Raw genomic sequence first — 23,574 nt, 5'->3', positions numbered from 1 at the left:
GATAGCGCATAAACTACTCGACCGATATAAGCAATTTTCTTTAAAATTATAACAGAGATTTTCTACTTTTGAATTAAAAATAAAATAATGCTATAAGTTAATAATATATATTATCATATAATTTTGTTTCAATCCATGTTTAGGTCAAAAAAATATTCTTGTTATTCATCATACATATTATAAATTTTGCTATATATAAAAGGTTTTCTTAGATTCTTAAATGAGTGTATTTAAAGATTGTTGAGCTAGGTTCTATATGTATGATCAAATGTTTCTACAATACTGTCGCCACCACTTATATTTTTGTGACGAAATTAGTCACAGAAGATTCATACAACTAATTGAACCTAAGCAAAAAAAATTTCGTCGACGTTAACAGTTCCAAAATTACTTACCGTATTAAAATAAGTGCAATAAAAGGTCAGTGTGAAATGCGTTGCGAACAGGTATCATCGGATTAAACATTTCTTAGAATGACCACTGCCAATTTTACTTGATATCAAATGTTCCGTAACGCAAATGCACGCTAATGAGTTAAGATTAGACTATAACAAAAAATATATTGGACTTTTCCCAATTCTGAATTGTACGTAAACTAGAACATTTCCGCACTGAATTAGACACTTCATCTTCAGGGTTTAGTCGAACTTACACTTAGTGGAGTTACGTTGAATCGACCGAGAGTACACTTAGAAGCCAGGGAAAGCTGGAGCTTCTATATCAATATTTCGAACCGTCACCTGAATCTCAAGAGTTCAACTCGATCTTCGATACGTACAATATGAATCAAAGTATTGTGATTTAAAATAGATCTGGCAAAATTTACTAAGATTACTGTATATAAAAGTGTGTAAAAATGTTTCTTACGTAATTTTATTTTATTATTTAATTATTTATTATAAAACATATTTAACTGTAATTTTTAATATAGACATTTTAAAAAAAAATCATTTCTCTTAATTAAATTATTTGTCCCTTTTTAATTTTTTTATTCGAGCTACGAATTATTAACTTTTTTAGTTAGTCGCCATTTTGAAACAATATCTATCTAATAAACGCGTGTAGTTTTACCATTATGTTACGCACAGTATTAATTGCACATTAAATAAAACACCCAAAACATCATCATTTCCTGATCTATGCAAATGCACAAAAGTCACCCCTATTCATAAAAAGGGTGACAAATTATATATAAAGAATTATAGACCAGTCGCAGTGTTGTCAGCTCCTGCTAAATTATTTGTAATAATTATTCATAAATATCTCTATAATCACTTTCGGCAAGTTTTGTTAGACCAACAGCACGGGTTTCGTCCTGCCCGTTCCACTGTTACTAACCTTCTGTCGTTCATCAAAACGGTGACAACTTCTCTCGATGCGGGAATTCAAGTAGACGTCGTGTATACAGATTTTGAGAAAGCCTTTGACAAAGTTTGTCATAGGCTATTATTAAAAAAATTGTCGAACCTCGGTTGCTCAGATAATTTAACTCGGTTATTCTCGAGTTATTTAAGCAATCGTAGACAGTTTGTAACCTATGGTGGACGATTGTCAAAAGAACATTTTACCCCTTCGGGGGTTCCTCAAGGATCCAATCTGGGACCTATGCTTTTTGTGTTATTTATTAATGACATAAATACAGCAATTAAAAATTCAAGTTTTCTTCTGTACGCAGATGATTTAAAATTATATAAATGCATTCGATCTGTTGTGGACTCCTTCTCTCTACAAAGTGATTTAGACTCTCTGTGGAGATGGGCTTCCATTAACCGTCTGCCCTTTAGTGTCGGAAAGTGCCATACTGTGTCATTTTCTCGATCCCGTTCGCATCATAAGATTCCCTATCGAGCTCGACGGTTTACCGTTACATTATAATTAAAATCCACTACTATTTGCCTCTCAGCCATACACCGTGGGGGTGTTACCCTGCGCTTCTAAAGAAATATTTACCATTTGATTTTTATTATATAAAAATGCTCTTTTCTTATATTAAATATAAATATTTTATTGCTTTTGGAAACAAAAATAGTAGGAATACATTTAATAATGACTATAATAATTATATTTATTTAAACTATCGTTAAAATTCTGCACAAAATTAAAAAAAATCAGATACATAAGTAGTGAAATTATGGTATGAAGTTAGTGGTATTGTAGGTTAATCAAATTTATTCATTTAACAATCCAGAACTGACGCCGATCCCCTAGAAATAAAAGTGGGAGTGGTGTTGCATGCAACGAAGAAAGAGATAAAGCATGCTCTTTCGTGTAACGGTACTTCGTCCAGATGACATGGGAATCTTATGAAGCATCCCGTTCACCATCAGCTTATTTCTACCATCTCGGTGGTAACATTTTGACTAGAGAAACTTCCACTAAAGATCTCGGAATCACTTTCGAGAGCAAATGGAGGTTCTCTCTACACATACACGACGTCTGTGATAAATCTTCCAAGATGCTCGGCTTTGTTATGAGGAATGCCTTTCACTTTGACGATCCGTCAGTTATTCGCATCATCTATGACACCTTAGTTCGTAGCATTCTTGAATCGGGATCTATAATTTGGAATCCCCGAATAGCCAAATATTCCCTTTTAGTGGAAAAAATTCAAAAAAGGTATTTAAGATACCTTTACAAAAGGACATTTGGTTATTATCCGTACTTATATCCCAGCGCCTTTCTTTTAGGAGCGTTGGGATATGATTAGCTGAGTTCTCACAGAAAGTTGTATGTCGCTAAGCATTTTTTCAAATTACTAATAGGTGCTGTCGACAATCCAGCTATTCTCGAGGAATTTCAGTTTTGGGTTCCGGAACATTTTCGAGAATCACGATCGAGACCTCTTTTGATGCCGTTAGGGCTAGGACATCCGCACTTGCCGACTCGCCTATAGCTGTGGCCATCCGGCTCCTTATTACGCTGGCATTACATATTGACTTATTTAATGTTAGCTACAAGGATCTGATCCAGTTTGTATCATTTAATTTTGATATTTTATAATTTTTTGTTGTGTTTAAGTATTGTTATATTTATGTATATATATACGTTTTTTATGTTTTATAAATTTAAAATTTGTTTTCGACCATCGTGGCGCATTGGGGTAGTCTGTTAGGCCACGATGGTCTTAATTTAATCTAAAAAATAAAAAATAAAAAAATCAATCGTATATTGCCAATGAAAGCATACATTATTCTTATTGATGTTTTTTTTGAAAAAATAAGAAAAAAAAATTAAGTTATAAAACTGTAAAACTGTTTGGAAAAAATTAATTTTTTTTGATACATTATGTATCTCAGGAGCTGCTTATGATAAAATGCAAAAAATGAAATGAAAAGTTATTTTAAGTACCTTTTATTTATAGTAATACGAATTAAGCTTAATGTAGCTCTTAATTTTTAATGTATTTTTTACTAATTTACCATCATAGAAGACTATGTTTATCATGATGTGTGTCATTTTATTTTTTAAATGCCGCAATACCTGATGTTATTAACACTATTATTTAACATTCTATTACGTATCTTTTTACTATTATATCAAACAGATTTTTTATCAGATGTTCATTAAATACCACGTAGCGCACCCACAGCACGTACACACTATATAATAAAATTAGTTCAAGGTGATAGGCATAAGAAAAAAATAATAAAAAAAACAGGAGAAATCGATCCGGTTTTTTCGAGTTCCAGAGATGCGTGACTCTCGTGTCGTACGTACAGCTTCGTTCCCAATCTTGCTTTCGGGTTTTGACCGCTTTTACTGTTGTGTAACGATTATTAAAGCTTTTACCTTCGAAGGACACACCTGTGAGAGTTGGTACGCAAAAACTGGATGAGATTCGATTTTTACTACCTTCGGAAGCGTTGACCCAAAGCTTGTTTGCGCTTCTACATGTGAAAGTATTGAAAGAATACGATTTATGAGCATAGGTGCATGTATTCAATAATACGTGTGTAAAAAGCCCTCGGATCATGGGAACGTAAACAGCATCCGTATAAACATTTCGTTCGTTTCATAAATGTTTACGAGCTTATTGACGTGGAATGTATTTCTTTGTTTTCGTCTTAAGCTCGTGTGACATTACATAACGTGACGATGTGTTTTTACCTTTAACCTTATCAGTTTCTTATAGTGACATAATGGAATTTGTTAAGAAATGTATTTTTTTCGTAAATTGCAAAACTTTTCGCCAGAAAACATACAAATAGAAAACTATGCTAAGGTTGCTACATTGCGATTATTAATTTATTATATGGCAACATATGCAAGAAAATTTTTTACAATTGGATATTTTTAATAAATGGTTCTGGTTTTTTAATCACGTTGGATGATATAAGCCACTGTTTCCTCATCTTGTTCGCACAGCGGCGCAATTATTATATTATAAAACTTTCGCAGCACAGCAATGAATATTAACTTATAATAAATTTGTAAACACCACAACTTTGCCATGTAAATTTACCGAAGTATGAAAGAGTGGTCGACACGTGGTAGTGCGACAAATAATCATTCGTATTTTGAGTAGTGAAAGGTGAAACAAGGGTAGTGAAGTGCTCTCTTAGTTTATTTTAATTTTCCATTCAATAAAAAAATTGTAACTCAATTGCAATTGCCTAAATAAGTACGTCAATAAGAATATATTTTTTTTAATATGAATGTTATTGGTATATAGAATGAAAAGGAACGGTTTGAGCAACATTTTCTGCGGGACTCCAGGTGGAATTTCGCGCGGCATCGAGAGTTCATTCTTTAGTGAATTTCTCAGGTATGAGCGTCTTTTATATACGTATATATTATAATCAGATGCTTTATATTTAAATAATTTATAAGATAAGCTGTCGTACCAGACGGTGTCAAATGCTTTGTCTATGTCTAGCATTAGTAATGCTGTACTTTTTCATGTTTAAATTAGCGGAAACTATTTATTAGCTTGTTAAGTTGCAGAGTCGTTAAATACATTTCGCGAAAACTAAATTATAAGATCATTTTACTATATTCTTCTAGTTTTTTTTAATTGAATAAAATTTTATTGTTTTCCAAATAGTGAAGAAGTAATAATATGATAAACACGCTTTAAATATTTTAGATAAAGCCATTAAATGCCAGGTTTATATCATTATGTTATTTTATTTATCTATTTAATATTTAACATAACTCAGAATTAACAGTGGGTTTACTACAGTAATTGCATGATTAATTTTAAGAATCATACGCGCGGAGGCAGGCGCGTATGGTAAGCTACATTCCCTTCTGCTCGCTCGCTTGTAAAGTGACGGGAGTGAGTGAGAAGAAGTGGGCGTGCGGAACGCATGTAATGTACACCTATATCTCTCGTCACTTAGCACGCGAGCGAGCGAAAAGGAATGTATCTCACCGTACGCATCTGGTGCGGACGTCAAAAAAATATTAGTTTTTACTTTTAAGCGATTTTTCTATTTTTTATAAGGAATTTTCAGCCGATTTTTTGTCTCTCGTATTAATGAGTCAATACTAATGTATCATATAACGAAACTGAGGTAACTGTTTGTCAATCGGTCTTCGTGTATTTTTTAAAGACGGCGAATCCGCATTTGTTCGAATACTGATTTCTGAATGGCCGCATATATATCGTTGATAAAGAAAAGCCAAATTAAATCTCCACGATAACATAGCTTACATACTGACTGCCGTTAAGTACAATATATACTTAAAAATGTTAGTGAAACTCTTTTTAATACAAAGAGGTGAAATTACAATAGCAATAAGTAGCTAAGAAATTACGTACAACAGAGGCGGTATAGTACAACAATAAAACAGATCAAACAATCACTATCGAATTTCAGTATTATTGTTTTAGTACTAACTGAAATTCGATTACGGACACTCAAACAAATTGCGTAATGCAAATGAAAATATGCTGATCGTTATACCAGCGTTACATTTTGACTTTAATTTTTTTATCCTTATTGTGATATACTTGCGTTGTTTTAGCGCAAATTATATTGTTGTTTTAGCGCAGAATTTATCACCTGCTAATACACACCTTCGGCACACATACACAAAATATAGCGCAAAATTAGACATTTTAGACATTTTCCGGTACGCTGAGCAAACATGGTGACTTATTGCAGTTTGCGGTTATAAGAGGCGCGACCTAGTGTACAAAATTTAGATTATATACATATAGATAAATAGGTCGGAGTTTTATATGTAAAGATTAATTCTGCGTAGTAAAAATGACTAGTTTTAGAATGAAAAACGTCTTAATATAATATCAGAAATGGTGTAACATTAGCATCTAATTTAGTGTTTCTTGACACAAATTAAAATACATAAAAATCGTGGCACACCTATGAATATTATATATACTAACCTACAACTGATATACGTAGTTCGTGCAATATGTTCTTTACACTTGTAAATAAATGGCGTTTTAGCGACTGACTAAAAGGAATTTTCATGACATTGGAACATTAACAAAGTAATGCAAAAACAGGGGTTTATATAAATAGCATAAATAACGAAAAAATTGCGCCCCTTTGAATAAAGTTTAAAGAGAGATTGTTAAAACCGACAAAAAAATGACCTAAAGGAACCGAGTAAGAAAATCATTTCAACTTGGATCTTTGCTTCTGATTTGATATACACGAGAGTTCAGCTCTGAGCTTATGTTAAATTGCATGGACGACTCTTTCGAAATTAGAGAAAGCAGACAAATTTGGTCAAACCAATCAGTCACATTGAATCGTCAAGAGTTTAATTCTATCTTCGAGACGACTTGAAAACTACTAACTGCACGTACCTAAAAATACACGCGTGTCTAGACGCAAAAAAATGTTCAATGGAATTTAACCTCTGATGATTTTCATTCGACAACATCCCTGCGCCAGCTTCTCTACCACTGTTCGGAGAAAACAGATCGCCATTCATAATCTATCGCAATATGTAATATAATCTTATAAAATTCTCACTAGTTTTCACCTGCGTCTTACTGGCTGCAAAGTCACATCCCTTAGGGTTAGAAATTCAAATCAATCGCATATAAAATAGTTTCATAACCAAATTCAATTGAGGAACACTGTGATATTGAATGATTTTTAACAGTATTCTACTTAGAGCCATTAAAACGACTGCACATTTATTATCGCATTTGCGTATGTACCTATTTTGAAATGTTTTTATCTATATGGAACTTTGTTCTGCGTTTTTTGAACAAACGGAAGTAATTTAAATGCTTATTTTTTGTCTGACGATTAAATAATTTGTTTTTTGTTGTTGTTATGACTACTACGTTTAGTATTATTATTATTATATAGTACAATGGGTAGATCGCTCGTCTGCGGTTTTTTGTAATAATTTATCCACATGTTCGTGAATCATGTATGATTAATCAATAGCATACGTGTATGTAATAAATTTGTTATCAATTCTTCAGCTTAGATTATATCTCATATAATAAGAAACGTGTAAAGTACTAGATTACATATTTTGAAAAACCTGCATAGTGACATCTACTGATTGAACGCTATATAAAATAATTTACAATCAATATAAATAAACGTTAACCATATTCATACCTAAGTTTGTCTAGTGTTGTTACAATACTCGAAGGACCAAGTAATTATTTGTGTTACATAAGAATGTTGAATAAATACACTTTCACAAAGTTGTTGATTTACTTCTTGTTCGTTCCAAAATCGAATCCGGACAATTGCACAATATCAGAAAGCGAAAGAGTGCATGTTTCCGCATCGTTTAAAAATCCTTGCATATTAATTTAATAGCAATACTTATTCAGTTCTATAGTCAATACATTATAAGAAGATTTTCTACTTTTGTTCTGTAACGATATTAAAATTGATGATAAGACGTAGTTATGTATGTAAAGGAACACTTGCTCAATGGGAAGAAATTCCAAGAGATATTAAGCTAGGGGTCAATTGGAATGAATGGGGTCGGCTTTGGAATCTTTCATAGTAATTGACCCCACACACTAAACCTGCGTTGGGCAACACGTACCTGCGTTATTAGGGTCATTTTTATTGTTGTTGTGAAAAATGAACAATTTACCTTGAGTCGTTTGAAATTTTGTGGGTACATTTTATTCATGAATGTTTTATTTGTGAACGAAACGCGTTGTGTGTAATTATTGGTAACGAGAGTCGTTTTCAGGATCAATAATGAGGAAATAAATTATGCGTATTAAGTGTTTTACTATTTGTTTTACTATATATGTGTATTCTAATCAATAACATTGCCCATTGTAGTAATAAATACGTGAAATAATTTATTGTTAAAATATGTTTTAAATCAATATGTATTATGTAAATTAATCAGCTGTGCTGAAATTGTTTTACTGTAATATAACTTATTGTATTATATAGTGACATCTATATTCCAAAATGGGAAGATATAACTGAAATAAACTGAGTCAGAGAAAAACGGCTAAATCGTATAAATATCATATATAGCAAAAGTAAAAAATATTTTTGTAATATATACAATATATAATATTAAATTAGGAAATAATAAAAATATTTGATTTGAAAGTATATTTTTTAAATATATTTATCTCACTAATATCATCCTTCTCTTACCTGACATTTTTGATTTAAAATTTCAATTTTTACTACAAAATCATAGAAATCTAATATTCAATATAATATTTATGATAAAGTGTAGTTGTTTTTATATAATATATTTAACTTTCTATCTCAAATGCTTACGCTTTATTTTTATAATTTGTAGTCATATATACTATTCTTTTTCGAAATTTTACTTAGACTCGACCAAAAGTGGAGTGGGGGAAATTTATTACTCTGATCTTGAGCGTAAGCTCGAGTTGTATTTATTTAAATTACTTAAATTTAATTTAGTTATCTTACATTTTTTGTACGACATCCCAAGTGCACGTCAACGATTCTTCTTAATCCACGCCCTTCTTTGTATATGCACGTTCACTGTATTCATACGAATACTTCTTTTTATTTTCCAAGATCACATAACTCCTTTCAAAATGTTATATATGCTTGTCTACAACCTTGAAGTATTTATGAAAAAATTTAATACACGAAACGATTGGAATGATTAATCTTTTAAGTGATTTTCTGTTGAAACTGACTTTTAAAGTGAAATAAATTAAAACAGTTTTTTATTGTCGCAAAAGAAGAGGAAATGTTACATATAGTTTTTTATTGCAGGTGTGTTTTTTTTAATACTTAGCTTGTGGTATAATATTTATTATTTTTTAAATAAATCCCTAACACTTAAGGGATTATAAAAACTATTATTATAAATGATTTTTCAATTTTACGGTTTTCCCCTTTCATACTAAATTAAAATTGTATTAACTTGCAAACCATATTTAATTTTGCTACTAATTAAGATAAATATACTTAATTTTTATTTAAAAACTATAAATAAAAGGTATCACGTTTTATTTCTTAATTTTACACTATTTATTAATTTTATTTCATTAATATAATATTATGTGTTATGGCCAAAAACTTTATAAAGGAAACAACACACGTGGTTCCTACAACTGTCAAACGGCCGTCTATTGTCAAAACAATTATTAACTTGCATATAAATTGACAATACCATGTCATCCAGCAAGCATTCGGATCTGATTCGAACCATCGAAGATGATCAGCCGACCGAGAACTTTTCTGATGAATCGGACAAGGAAATAGAAGTAAAAATCTATTTTATAACCTCAAAAATTATTCATACAAGAAATGCGGTATTAAAATATATATTTTCTTTTAGTATCAACCTTCTAAGCAAAAAAACAAGAAACAGGTAGATTTTAATCCAGAATTCAAGTTCGTATCTTCGGCTGCCGAGTATAATAAGGTATGTTTTCAATGATTTTTATTAATATTGTGAAGGTTTTTGATTGAAGATTGATTTTAGGATACATGGGACGATTTAGCTAAGTATGTTAAACGTAAGGTTAAATCGAAGACTGAAGACAAAATTAAAAAAGCTCGAGAGAAAAATACTGCGTTGGCAAACAACGAAGAGTTAAAGAGTGAAGACGGTAAGGGCATGCCTTTAATATGGTTTGTTTATAATATTTTATTTTATAAATGTAATTATATTTGCTATAGACGATAGTTGTGACGATATTCATATATCTGACGACGAGCTCAAAAAAGATGATATCAAAATCAGAAAAAGGAAATTGACTAAAAAGCAAAGAGAGAAAGAAGTATAATTATATAAAATAATTATTTATTTGAGGTAATGCTCAACTATAAAAATTGATTCTTTCAGGAGCTGGAAGGTCTTGATAATGCTGTCGTTGAATATGATTCGGACTATTTTGAAGACGCTCCTCCATATGACGAAAATGCTTCTTTTTATCTAATGAATTTGTCTCGTCCTTTATTGAAAGCAATCGGTGCTATGAATTTTGTTCATCCTACTCCGATTCAGGCCGCTACGATACCAGTAGCTTTATTAGGTTTGTTTAATTTATTTCTTATAACAACAAAACGACTATTATTATTTATTTTAAATCTGCCATTAAAACAGGGTAAACACAATCAACAACTACTAATTAAGTGGTGGAACACCAGACTGAAATCAGTGATTTTTTATTTTATTAATTATAAATTATTATTACAGCTAACGATCAATAAATGTAAAACTGCATAACCTAGCTCCGTTTTATATTAATTATTCATACGTAAGACCAGAAAATTCAGGAATACAATATATGGGATATAAGAATTACTAGACGTGATCAAAATTTAAAAACATTGGGGGTCTCTATATGTTCATGATAAATTTATTTAAAATTGTGAGAGATAGAAGAAAGGAGTCTGTGAAAAGATATTGAAGTGCTTTACTTATGCACTTGTACTTTACATTACAGGTAAAGACGTTTGTGGTTGTGCTGCAACTGGTACCGGAAAAACCGCTGCTTATATGTTGCCTACATTGGAAAGGTTATTATTTAAACCTCATACAGGAACACCCGTCACAAGGGTAGTTGTTCTCGTTCCAACGAGAGAATTGGGCGTACAAGTTTATCAAGTTTCAAAACAACTTGCCCAATTTACCAGCATAGAAATTGGTCTGTCGGTCGGAGGTTTAGATCTTAAAGTTCAAGTATGTATTAATTGCTTCACTTCCTGACATTGATACAGTGTAGTTCATTAATTTATTATTCTTTTTATATTACAGGAAATGGTGCTTCGTAAAAATCCAGACGTCGTCATAGCGACGCCGGGTCGTCTCATAGACCATCTTCGTAATACACCGTCGTTTTCCTTGCATTCAATCGAAGTACTGATTCTTGACGAAGCCGATAGGTATGCGGAATAAATTCCTACATAAGATTTTATATTAATTTTAATTAAATAAAATAATTTTCATAGAATGCTGGATGAATACTTTGCTGATCAGATGAAGGAAATCATCAAAATGTGCTCGCCTAAGCGTCAGACTATGCTCTACTCGGCCACTATGACCGAAGAAGTTAAAGAATTGGCTGCTGTGTCACTTTCAAAACCTGTGAAGATCTTCGTCAATTCCAATAAAGATGTGGCCTTTAATCTAAGACAGGAGTTCATCAGGTATAAAATAAAATTTAAAGCAAGTATTGTAATTGTTTCATAATTAATCTTTGTTTGGTAGAAAAATCAATTTTATGATTTAAATAAAACTAATTATTTTATATGTATATACTTCAGTCAATCTAAGAATGTATCTCTTAGCAGAATTTTTTTGTGTGGTTTCGTTTATTAATTGAGTGCATCATCGAGTCGGATTAAATAGAAAGCTAAGTGAAATTAATTCACTTTCACTGGTGTAAAAAAATAGAACAGAAAGGGTGTTGCGTTTTCTATTTCAAATCTTAATTCCTTATTTTTTTTGTTTATATTTTAGGATTCGAGCTGGTCGCGAAGGAGAAAGAGAAGCGATCTTAGCCGCTTTAGTCTGCAGAACATTCCGATCCCAGTGCTTGATATTCTCAGCGACCCGTTCGCAAGCTCATCGCCTACATTTACTCTTAGGGTTACTAGGAATACACTGCACTGAATTACATGGAGCTTTACCTCAACCTCAGCGACTCGCTGCACTTCAGACATTTAAAGATCAACAAGCAGACATTCTCATAGCTACGGACGTTGCCGCAAGAGGTATTTTTAATTAGTCAAATTCTGAAATAATCTGATATTTGAATATTAAATATATGTAATTATTATAGGTCTTGATATTAGTGGTGTGAAAACAGTAATAAATTACATGATGCCTGCATCCGTAGAACATTACATTCATAGGGTTAGTATATATTTACCCGACTTATATGGAAACAATATGGAAAAATGCATTTTATAATTCCAGGTAGGAAGAACGGCACGTGCTGGCAGAGCCGGTGTATCTGTATCGCTCGCCGGGGAGAAAGAGAGAAAAATGGTCAAAGAAATCATTAAGAGAGCGAAGAATCCGGTTAAATCTAGAGTGATACCTACAGAGATTATTGCAAAATATAAAACCAAAGTAGATACGTTAAATGTTCAAGTCGGTTAGTATATATAGTTAAATTATAAAAAATCAGGGCTATTTTTAAACAAAAAAGGTACTGGAACTCACTTCTTGTCAAGCTTTTTACTAAAGAAAATTATATTTAAATATCATTTAAATTAAACCTATAGCACCTTTTCCTATGTCACGAAGTACATAAAAAAATAAACAAATCTAAAATTAAACGAACAAATATAAAAAAAAATTATAAAACATACATATATTTAAAACTTTTGTCCAATTCTCGTCTGACCTTTTTTAAATTGACACTTTCAATGTGAAATAAAATGTTTTTGAGTCAATAGAATCATTTTTTGAAAAATTTTCGTATAATACAGCAGTTGCAATACATTTATAATATGATCCAAAATCAGGGATGTCATTTGTCCTCCCTTGAATTTGGTATTTAATAAAATACTATGAATTTTAATGTAATCATAATATTTAAAAAAAACGATCACTGTTTGGTCCCCCTATCCCTGGAAAAAGCAGAAATTATCTAGTTACCTCAAAGAAAATATAAAAAAAACAATTCCGAAACAATCAATCACAAAAATATTTAAAAAAAATGTCATTTCAGTGAAATCATATCGGAATACATTTTCACCAGTGTAAATATATTTTAACTAGTAAAATATAATTTATCTGGCAGGTGCTATTAAAATTATATGATTTAAAGTTTTCCATATGTAGTAATAAATAACTATCATTTTTTGATTTTGAAATAGTAAAAATACAATTGATTTTGAAACAATAAAAATACCATAAAAAGGTGGCGGAACACCGTTCCACCGTGTTACATGACAAATAAAGCCCTGTAAATAATTATTATATTAAATAAGTATGTTTGAATCATGATTTTGTAATTCTAGAGGAGATTCTCCAAGAAGAATATGCCGAGCGGATGTTGGCTAAAGCTGAAAATCAGACAAACAGATTGACTAAGAAATTATCAGGTGAAGAAAACGGTGAAAGGGAACGTCCGTGGTTCCAATCGCCGCAGGAAAGAAAAGCCGAGAAGGATAGATTAACACTCACTAATAAATTTAGTGCGTCAAATATGAATAATAAAGGTATTAGAAAGCATTCAAAGAAGCAAATAAATAAGAAATGAAAATATAATGTTATATTTAATTTTTATTTTAGAAAATAAAGGAATTAAAAAGGGTAAGATTGAAAAACCTAAAAATAAAAGTGATAAGAAGAAAGGCAAAGGGAGGTTGACCCCTGAAGAGAGAGCTGATGCCGAATTAGATAAGGTCTTTGAATATTTACTTGTTAATTCACACGTGAGATATGGTTATTTTTATTTAAAATACGTTTTAGGTTGCTTTGCTACAAGCTAGAATAGCGAAACGGAACAAGAAAGAAAAACGAATCAGAACAGTTCACGATAATGTTGATTCTCACGGCTCGAGCAAACCGGGACAAAAGAGGAAACCCAGTAATTTCACCACCGATTTAACCGATACGTCCAGGAAAGGTGCTAAGAGAATGCGATACGATGCAAACGTCAGACAGAAAGAAATAAAAACGGGCAAAGTTAGGAACAAGAATAACTTCACTAACAAAAAAGGAGGAATGGGAAACAATAAAAAAGGCGGTGAAAACAAAAACTTCTCTAACAAACCGGGAGGAGCGAGAAATAATAAAAAAGGCGGTGATAACAAAAGTTTCTCAAACAAAAAGGGAGGCGGAATCAACAAAAAAGGTGGAGATAAAAGAGGGAAGAAGGCATTCGGTGGTAAAAATCACAAATAGATTCGAAATTTTTTTATTAAATTAACGCAAATTGTATATTTACAAAAATAAAATGTTAATTTTAATTATGTTTTTGATGCAATTGACCAACATATCCAAATAAAAAAATCTTAAATAACACCTTACATTAAAAATTAAATTACACAATAATAAAAAAAATCAACATTCAGTAGTTAACACTGAAATTTGATAAATCTAATACCTCTATGTAGATGAGAAGTAAACAGAAATACAATTTATTATTTAGTATTACATATACCCAATATTCTAATATCATAATTTATCTAAAATAACAATAAAGATAAAAAAAAATAGTCAAAAGGTAAAAAAATACATCATAGATCATAAAGTGAAATCAATGATCGTAGGATATTAAGCTCGGACATTATTTCACAGTTTATCATAAATAGCAATACAGATTATACATCTTACAGTAGTGATAAACCGATTAAAACTTGTATTTTGAAGCTTTCTTTTTGAGATATGCATTAAGGTTTATCTGCAGCATTTTGAGTTCCTGGCGAGTTTCAGGCCTCATCTGCTCGAAGGGCAAATCCAAATTACCGGACTCCTTCAATTTGTTTGGCAGAATAGACAGTATTGTCCCGTCCGATAGTGGTATGTTACAGTTTGCTTTGTCGTCTACGCCGCTGATGCTGAAAAAATTAAATTTAGTGGTGAATCAAACAGTTTAAAATTATATTATGATACTGGTATCTCATATTGTAATACAAACCTATTAACTAACAGTGGACTTCCTGATAGCGACACAACCATTTCGCCGTTCCTCGGTCTGCGGAGCACTGCCAAAGGTGTGTTCGGAGTGACCTAGAATAAATATATCATTAATCTAGCTCTCTTAATTTATTTTATTTAATATCACCTTTGGTGTAATGAGCGGATATTGAGGTGTTCCAGCAACACGATTGTTCGGAGTGCGATAACGCGGCCTACAAGAACGGGGTGGACCCATTGCCGAACTGGTGCTCGAGCTCCGCGACCTCTTTTCCATACCGGTACCATGCTGCTCTATAATTTTACAATGAACGGCAACATGAAAAACTACAAAATGATAATGTAAGAAATAGATAATTGTAAAATTGATTCGCTCGTACTCATTTTTGTATTGTTGCGTGACAAACTCCTAGACAGTCGCCGTGTGCTTTTGACGGGTGCCGGCACTACCGAGTGTACATCTGTAACGTAGCCTGTGTTTGAAGACAGCATAACAACCACAAGCATAACAAGTAATGAAGTAATGAGCCCCAGCAAACACCAACGACGAGTTTGATAGAAAATGGAAGAAGATAGATTTGCGATTAAAACATGTTATCACAATATACGTATTAGAAACAGGCTGTTAGTCATGGATGATGTTAGTGACTATTGTATTATATGTTTTGTACAAATATTAAATAATTTTACATACCGTCGTCTTTACTACTTGAAGCTAAGCTATCAGAATCAGATGCAGTAATAGTCAAGATTGGCAACAATGACTTTGGGGCTTGGTTTATTCTCTCGAATTCCTTTCTCTAATAAATAAAAAGTGTATAATAAAGATTTACAATAATTAATATTAGTTAGGAAATAACAAACTAATACAATTAAAAATATAATGCATAGCTTGTGATGGCCAGGACAATTAACCTTTAATCTCATTCTACTGGCCGGAGGTTGCATACACCTATGTGCGTATTTTTTGCATGACCCATTTATTGTTTTATTTTTCATTGCGTTTAGTAATTTATTTTAGTAATATTTTATTATTCAAATGCGTTTTTTGTTTTTATTTATCAGAATTTAAAACATTCCGGCAAAGATGGAATTATTTGTTATGAATCATTATTTTTATTGTTTAATTTTATTATTATTATATTATAAAAAAAATCGGGTGCGATTTAACAGGGAATTATTTTAAGAGATATGTGCATTTAAATAAATACTTAGTTCAATAAGATGAATTGTTTGTGCATTTCTGCTGCAGAGTTATTCATGGGGTGTTCACTGTTCTGATCAATGCTTGCACAGTAATGCACAAACAATACGTTTTATGGAACAATTATTTTAAACTTTTTTGCTCCTCTAAAAAAAGATTTATATTTATTATTCACCTTTAAAAAGAAAATAAAATGATTGAAAAATATTTCAGGATGGAAGTGGTTAATAAATAACTTATAATATAATAAAATATAACCAAAAAATCTTAGCTTTTATAAAAAAAAACTCGTAACCGATAGTTTGTTTACATTTAATCATCTTGAATTTTTGTCAAAATAACGCCGGCTTCGGAGACAACGGACAAAATGGTAGAATGAGGTTAACGGTTAAATATGTCAGTCACAACTCAAAAGGAGATTTTTATATAAAACTGAAAGATGCTTTATAGTGCATGTATTGAATGATACCCGAATTTGTAAACGTTCTCAGTATGTATACATTTAAATATATAACCAAAATACACCTTTAATTAATTTTGAAGTGAGTGAACGGAATAGATTTCCCGATCGATCAGAAAAAGCTCCTTTAAATAATAGTGGTGTTTATGCAAAAAAATACTAGCAAACTAAAGAAAACAATCTCTAAGTCTATTCACCTTCTTCCATAGTCGAAAGTCGAAAATTATATTAAAAAAATATTTACATAGAAACTTAACAGCATTTAAGGTTCAGTTGGCAGTGGGTTAGAACAGCTAATATGGGTCAAATTAAATTTATAATACATTTTATGGCTTAGTCATTTTACGATCTCTATGTATTACAAAAAGACGCATTAATATATATTTAAGGGAAAAAAATAGTCGAAATATTTTTTCAAATAGTAAAAATGAAAGTGGTTTTGGAAAAGATAATATTGTAAAAAAATATTGAAATTCGTCTCAGAAATAGTCTATAATTTTAGTCATGACGCTTTAAAGATGAGTTTAGGGTCGAAAGATTTAATGAAGATCTGTTCTATGAAGGAAAAACAGCATGGCATATTGTAAAGTAAAACTTACCACTTCGCCAACTGTCTTATTAAGATATGGTTTGTGTGATTCCAGAAGATATTCATAATACATGTTGAGCTGCTTTATTTTGGATTCATAAACATCGTTGATCCTCGCCCTTTTGATTTGTACTGTAAAAAAACAACAACTATGTTTGACAACGCATATAGTTATAGATTTTCGATTGATATCAAATAAGCTACGGCCTTGTCACCGCCATTTTGAATCGACTATGAACGGTTAATCATGGCGACGCGAAAGATAAAATATGTCAAATAAGGGCAAACCGTGGAGATCGAATTCGACGAGCACTTGCTCCAGCTGTACCACCGAAGGTTTCTTGGTGGCGGTGGTGCGGCGCCGGACGGCTTTGGTGCGCGGCATCTTCGCTCCGTCAGTTTCAAAGCGAATTTCAAATAAACGGTTCGCTAGGTGTTGCTAGAGCTTGGCGGCACTAAACGCACGGTGCGGTCTAAGCGCGACACATTACAGCCATGTCTATTCTTCTAATACGTTTTTGTGAATATTGTTTGTAAAAATAAATTAAAATATACCATAAAAGTTTTTAAATTTTTGTGCTATTAAAAAAAAAATGAAAGTATAACAGCTATAAAACAACTAATCTATAAAATAAACAATTTTTTTTATACATACAAAAGGTGTTATTTAATTTGACAGTTTTTCTTTGTTAAGTATAATATTGATATATTTTTAATACCAAAAGTACTACATTACATTTATTCATATAAATACATGTGCACGGTATAACAACTATATGCCAATGCATAGAAAAAAATACATATAAAGTTATTTACATTTTTTATATAAAATTTACATATAACATAAATAAATTACAGCGCGTCAACCAATTGCGAGTACTTGGGTGAGAATATTATATGATAGATAGTATTCTCACTGTAACGCAATATCTGGTAATTAGGTAGCACACAAAAAGTAAGTTTTTCCAGAATCTTATTATAAAAAGCAATAAAATTGTGTCTGCGCCGTAGTGGTGGGAACGTTGTTATGTAAACTAGACAGTGTTAAGACTTAAAAGAGTTATAAAGTTAGTACTTTATACATAATCTATTTATTAAATTTAGTACTCCATATATAATATTTTTATTTATTTATTTTTATTAAATCTTTTGTTGTATCCTGATAAGCGTAAGCCCAATGCGTTACAACAAGCAAATCTGTACCAACTGAATAAGTCAATCAGACATAATGAATACCTACAAGCAGGGCTTTTTTTAAACAAAAAAAATGCCGGCTCTGACTTCTTGCTAAGCATTTTACTACAGAAAATTATATTAAATATCATTTAAATTTAATTTAATCCAGCTTTATCTATGTCACAAAGCGCATAAGAAATTAAACAAAATTATTTATTTCAAAATTTATTGATATTGTTGCGACCTCTCCCCTTTGGAGATGGCCGTCTTTTCTTTTCGAAGGACCACCGTCTCTCGACGGAATTAAACGCCTCTAACCATAGAAATGCTTTATTATCAGAGTTTACATCCTCAGAATCCTTGCTGACGCACGACCACACGCCGTGACAGCTGAGGCGTCTTCAGGTTATTTATACACAAAAAACCACGCACGGCCATAACACACTTTTATTCGGCCATGCATAAATATATGTAAAATTGTCGGAACAGATATGAAAATATTGGTCAAAGTGTATTCAAATCGAATTTTGCTCAATAGGAGGGTGAAAAAACAATTATCACTTCTCAAAAGTTAAAAATTCACGTCCAAAGCAATAAAATCGTCCCGTCGCCGTCGCAGTAGGAACGCTCGTTGCCGAGCGTTTCTACTCCTATTGGTCAAAATTCGGTTTAGTTATTCTTCATTTGATTTTCAGTAAGTCATAATATTGTTACAATAAGTTTTAATATGAACGCTTGATAACCAAGCGTTTCCATGGCGATGGCACAATTTTATTGCTTTTGACGTGGATTTTAAGCAGGATTTGACCAGAAAAATGCATGTCATTTAATGAAATACTATGAATCTTAATGAAATACAAATGTTAAAAAAACGACCACCGATTGGCCAATATTTGCCCACCCCCACCCCGCTGGAAAAATCCTAAATGCCGTTGCTGGCGAAGGGTTTGTTTTTAAATAAAAAATAATGTTAATTATAAAATTAATGAAGATAATAATAACCTCGGAATTAAGATCATAGAGATGGATCGATCGCATGGTAAACATTTACATTGTGTGCATAATGATTTTTAAGATTTATTAAAAAACATGTTAAATAATATAAAGAGAATAAGAATAATTTTAGGAAATTTTAACATAGACATAACAAAAAATATATACATCATTAGTGATTATATAACAATGATACAATTTTATATATTTTTTAAACATTTAAAAAAATCTTTGTACATAATTCATGAATATATCATATTATGTTAAATTTGAGCTTGATAGGAAAAAATATAATATTGATAACGATGACAACATATAGCTTATAGAATGTCTAAGTAATATGAAAAAAATATCCAACAGTCTTGTATCAATAAAAGAGATATTTAAAATGAACTATATGTAAAAAATATAATAAATCTTGCAATTTTAAATTATTAGAAAATACCAATGAAAACTTTAATGATTTTATAAATAAAATTAAAGGATTTAAAAAAACCATAATTAAAATATATAGGCAAAGTTTCATTGTTTGACGAGCCTCTAAATAATATTAATAAAAATATAAATATTTGTCATCACAAATGGAAGCTAGAACCTAGTATTATTTTAACCCAGTACAAAATCTAGTTAGAAATGCTGTAACTGTTTTTCGGAGAAAAATAAAAGTTTATTATAAAATGTTTAATAATGCTAATAAGGACTAACTTAAAATTGTAAAAATATTAAAACAACTATCAAAAATACTCCAGAAAATTTAAATGAGAAAAATTGCTTTCCGAGGCACCGGTAATGCATTCTGTTGTTTCGACCAATAAAAAATAAGCATTGAAATATAAAACAAGATGGACGACATCAACGAGATAATTTTCATTAATTTGTTATGTGCGTTGTTTGATTTGACTGAATATAAATAATCGGACTGAAAATTAATTAGGTATGCTATAATTATGAAAATGAAATATATACATAATGTGTGTAAATATTATAAGAATACATTGATTAAACTAGATAAACAATCATAAAACAATCTTCGTAATGAAATCTTCAAATTTTGAATTCCTATCGACGGGCTCCGAGGCTGAAAAGTGAGTTTTTTTCTTTTACAATACATACAAATTATCATTGCTTCTGATTTAATGTACATATTCGTTAGAATTGACGAATTGTAGGTTTTAAACATGAACGTGTAATATATCCTTAACCCTTTCTACCCCACGCGCATCGTAACATTCGCAATTGAATCGATTCTCCTACGCCATTTTATAATAATAATAAATATTATAATTGTACTTACTATATTTTTTTAAATGTATATGTATTATATTTTTAATTTTAATGTATCAAATTGTAAAGTATAATGACTTATTTCTTATCATGAGGAAATACGTTAAAAAAATAGAAAAAATTTTCGCTGCGTGGCCAAATTATTTTTAAAACAATAGGTATATTTTTTACTCTTTTTCTGTTTTTTATAATGATACAAATAATAGACATATTTTTATACATATACATTTATTAAATAAAAACGTGCGATCGAACGTTAGTCATTACTAGTAATATATCAATTGAGTTACATCAAAATATATGTACATAGAGAAGAATATTTGGAAAAATGCACATAATAATTTGCTAAGAATGTAGTAGTGGACAATATTTTATTTTAATATATATTTTATAAAACCCGTCAATAATTTAATGAATTTATTTAAAATTAATTAGTTGGTGGACATTTTTTTGGCGGTTTATTCATTTCGTTGTTTTCCTCGTCTTCAAAGTGTTGTATTGTCGACCATTCTTTGGAAGCCATTGTACTGCGCATTGTGCTTTGACGAGCTCTTCTATTTCTTGCCAATTGCACTGGTATTAATGCGAAATATTTTAAGAAATTCACCTTATCCTGAAAATTTTTGTGGTCCATGATTTTTCTGAAATAAATTAACATAGTTTTGTCAAAGAAGAACGGGATCTAAATATATGAGAAAGAGGATAAGAACAAAGAAAACATATTTTTATTTATTTATTAAGATAAGATTGTGTATACTACATTGTATTGTTGGTTATTTCAGTATAACATGTATACATATACAAAAATAGTAAAAAGTCAATTTTTAAGTAAAAAAAAAAGTTGAAAAAGAAATTCAATATTTTCAATAAAAATACAAAAATCGAAATATTTCATTTTTGAGAAATTCAATACAATTTTATTGTTGGCAAATTAATAAAATTATTTTAAAATCGGTTCTTTAATTAACGAAACACGTAACAAATTTTTATAAGAAATTAATTTTTATTATATATATTATTTTTTTATTGCAGTTAATTAATATTTAAAATATATAAAATAACTTTTTTTATTGCACGCTAAATTTTAAAGAACCTTTAGAAGAAAAAGAAGCACTTAAAAATTAGTAAAAAAACAGTTCATCTTGTTTTCCAGTTCTCCTTAATTGGCTTTTGAACAATTCCCTGCTTCTTATAATGAGTTTTGGTTGCCATCTTTTCGTAGATATTAAGCGAATCTTCATCGGCAATTTGATCTGCAAATTTGGCATATTCATCGGGGCTGAGAATTAATTCGAGTATTTCGCTTAAAATCATGTTCCTTTTTAAGAACTTCTCCGTTTCAATTTCAACTTTGAGCATCAGCTCGTACGTCTTCTCTTGAGCTATCTTAGTTCTGGCTCGGCATATCCTAGCCTCTCGGTTGCTCTTTAATCTCGCCATTACATCATCCGCGTCTTCGTTGAAGGTTCTCTGCATTTTTGGATTGTAGTAAGCCAACTCGTTCGCGATTTCTTCTTCAGTAACCAGATTCTTAAGATTTTTCAGTACCCCTCTAGCTTTCTTAACCAGCGTTTTGCCCTCGTTGCTTACGTTGTTAACTGGCGTCATTCCAACGACGTCAAAGACGTCTAACTTTTTTTTCTTTCCGTACTTTACGGGCAGCTCATCGTCAAAGCCCATCAAGAAGTTAAAGAACTCTTCATCAGAAGAAAAGTCCTCTAGCATAGAATCAGCTTCATCTAGTCGTTCCCTTTCTTTCAAGTAATGCAGCAGGGCAGTGCTCAAAGTTTCTGGCGCTTTTCGCTTCCGAGAAGGCGGATTCACGGAACATTCTTCAACTATCGCTTCACATTGCTTGTCTGCAATTGTATCTTGCTCAAATGTCGTCACGCTTTGCACATTGCCGCTATCTGCACTAATATGACTCGTCGGCGATAAGGCTTCGTCGCTTCGTTCTCCTTGACTCATTTGTTCTAAAATTAACCCCATTTCATGGAGATCTTCTTCGGCAGCCCGGGTTCTTTCGTCCTCATTATTCAGTAATAATTTCAAGTCCTCCGTCGGACACATCTGAAATTAAAAATAAAATAAATTTAATGTTAATTATTCAGATTAATGTGCAAAAACATTAAATAGAAACAGTGTCTAGTGTGGTAATTGTTCAATACCTTAGAGTGTTGCATTGATGTGCTCCGTCGGAGCTCTGGATGGAGAATGAAATTTGTTTTTCGGCGAACGCCCTAAGGTACGCGAAACGAACCTAGCTTCTGCAGTTACTCATATTAGCACAGTGGTTACCAAGTGACGGGTCGCGGACGATTTTAGTTGGTGCAAATCAAGTACAATATACTGTGCGTGAAAATAATATCTCAATTTGGAAGATTACCAAATTAACATATTAATTTTAATTTAATAAAATAAAGTACAATTTTACGGTATATTCACTATTTGATACAGAAAAATAAATTTTTATCTGTAGTATGTATTGTTCTAAATTAACATATCGACATAAACATTTTATTTAGCATGAATGGTTCATACAATAGCGTTTTGGTATCTATTTATATGCGCATCTACTATGTGTAAATTGGCACGAAGAGTTCCATTATTCGCCAATTGAAGACGTTTAAAAGATAGAGAAAAGTGACGCATGATTATAAATATCAGAAAAGGCCAGAAACGTAATTTGGGAGGGGGTAAGTGAGGGCATTTGCTCCCCCTCCCTTGAATTTGGCTAGAAAATACATGTCATTTAATAAAAAACTAAGAATCTTAATGAAATAGAAATATTAAAAAAAATTTAAATTGACGTCCCTGAAATTCTCGAGTTATCACTCAATGGAAATCTAAAACAAA

The 23,574-nt window shown here is 31.1% G+C and overlaps 3 protein-coding genes across 4 annotated transcripts; 1 reads left to right on the top strand and 2 right to left on the bottom strand.

Annotated features, from left to right (window-relative positions):
• The first annotated feature begins 9,500 nt into the window (after positions 1 to 9,500).
• Rs1 (Dead-box helicase Rs1) lies at positions 9,501 to 14,342 on the top strand. The gene is made up of 14 exons (XM_088191259.1): positions 9,501 to 9,673; positions 9,748 to 9,834; positions 9,895 to 10,021; positions 10,092 to 10,192; positions 10,258 to 10,447; positions 10,862 to 11,097; positions 11,173 to 11,300; positions 11,367 to 11,564; positions 11,878 to 12,131; positions 12,200 to 12,273; positions 12,337 to 12,517; positions 13,389 to 13,589; positions 13,663 to 13,775; positions 13,843 to 14,342. The coding sequence occupies exons 1-14, from the start codon at positions 9,581 to 9,583 to the stop codon at positions 14,275 to 14,277; spliced, it is 2,418 nt and encodes an 805-aa protein (XP_088047385.1). The 5' UTR covers positions 9,501 to 9,580; the 3' UTR covers positions 14,278 to 14,342.
• On the bottom strand, positions 14,275 to 17,762 carry LOC148231709 (uncharacterized). Of its 2 annotated transcripts, none has more exons than XM_088191275.1 (7): positions 17,554 to 17,762; positions 17,276 to 17,397; positions 15,707 to 15,812; positions 15,393 to 15,485; positions 15,161 to 15,306; positions 15,014 to 15,105; positions 14,275 to 14,933 (listed from the first exon to the last, which is right to left on the bottom strand). In XM_088191275.1, exons 1-7 carry the CDS (start codon positions 17,648 to 17,650, stop codon positions 14,726 to 14,728), a joined length of 864 nt encoding a protein of 287 aa, XP_088047401.1. In that variant the 5' UTR covers positions 17,651 to 17,762; the 3' UTR covers positions 14,275 to 14,725. The 2 variants fall into 2 exon arrangements, with proteins under 2 accessions (XP_088047401.1, XP_088047402.1); XM_088191276.1 differs by having other exon boundaries at positions 15,393 to 15,473; positions 17,554 to 17,760.
• A 3,992-nt stretch (positions 17,763 to 21,754) lies between these two features.
• On the bottom strand, positions 21,755 to 22,913 carry LOC148231708 (uncharacterized). The gene is made up of 2 exons (XM_088191274.1): positions 22,887 to 22,913; positions 21,755 to 22,788 (listed from the first exon to the last, which is right to left on the bottom strand). The coding sequence occupies exons 1-2, from the start codon at positions 22,899 to 22,901 to the stop codon at positions 21,856 to 21,858; spliced, it is 948 nt and encodes a 315-aa protein (XP_088047400.1). The 5' UTR covers positions 22,902 to 22,913; the 3' UTR covers positions 21,755 to 21,855.
• Between the last annotated feature and the right edge of the window lie 661 nt (positions 22,914 to 23,574).

Source organism: Plectrocnemia conspersa, unplaced genomic scaffold (genome assembly GCF_051122295.1).
Source record: "Plectrocnemia conspersa isolate PC_06_02 unplaced genomic scaffold, ASM5112229v1 ptg000009l, whole genome shotgun sequence".
NCBI classification, from domain to species: Eukaryota; Metazoa; Arthropoda; class Insecta; order Trichoptera; family Polycentropodidae; genus Plectrocnemia; species Plectrocnemia conspersa.
Note: the sequence above shows the minus strand (reverse complement) of the source record. Positions and strands in the feature narration are given on the sequence as shown.

What these genes read in the sequence shown, in the direction of transcription:
- Rs1 (XM_088191259.1), top strand. Translation starts at nt 9,581, where the DNA reads ATGTCATCCAGCAAGCATTCGGATCTGATTCGAACCATCGAAGATGAT. An exon ending in CGGCTGCCGAGTATAATAAG is followed by an intron (nt 9,835 to 9,894) that starts GTATGTTTTCAA and finishes GATTGATTTTAG; the next exon opens with GATACATGGGACGATTTAGC. An exon ending in GTCAAATATGAATAATAAAG is followed by an intron (nt 13,590 to 13,662) that starts GTATTAGAAAGC and finishes TTTTTATTTTAG; the next exon opens with AAAATAAAGGAATTAAAAAG.
- LOC148231709 (XM_088191275.1), bottom strand. Translation starts at nt 17,650, where the DNA reads ATGCCGCGCACCAAAGCCGTCCGGCGCCGCACCACCGCCACCAAGAAA. An exon ending in CGTCGAATTCGATCTCCACG is followed by an intron (nt 17,398 to 17,553) that starts GTTTGCCCTTAT and finishes GTTTTTTTACAG; the next exon opens with TACAAATCAAAAGGGCGAGG. An exon ending in ATCCGCTCATTACACCAAAG is followed by an intron (nt 15,106 to 15,160) that starts GTGATATTAAAT and finishes TATTTATTCTAG; the next exon opens with GTCACTCCGAACACACCTTT.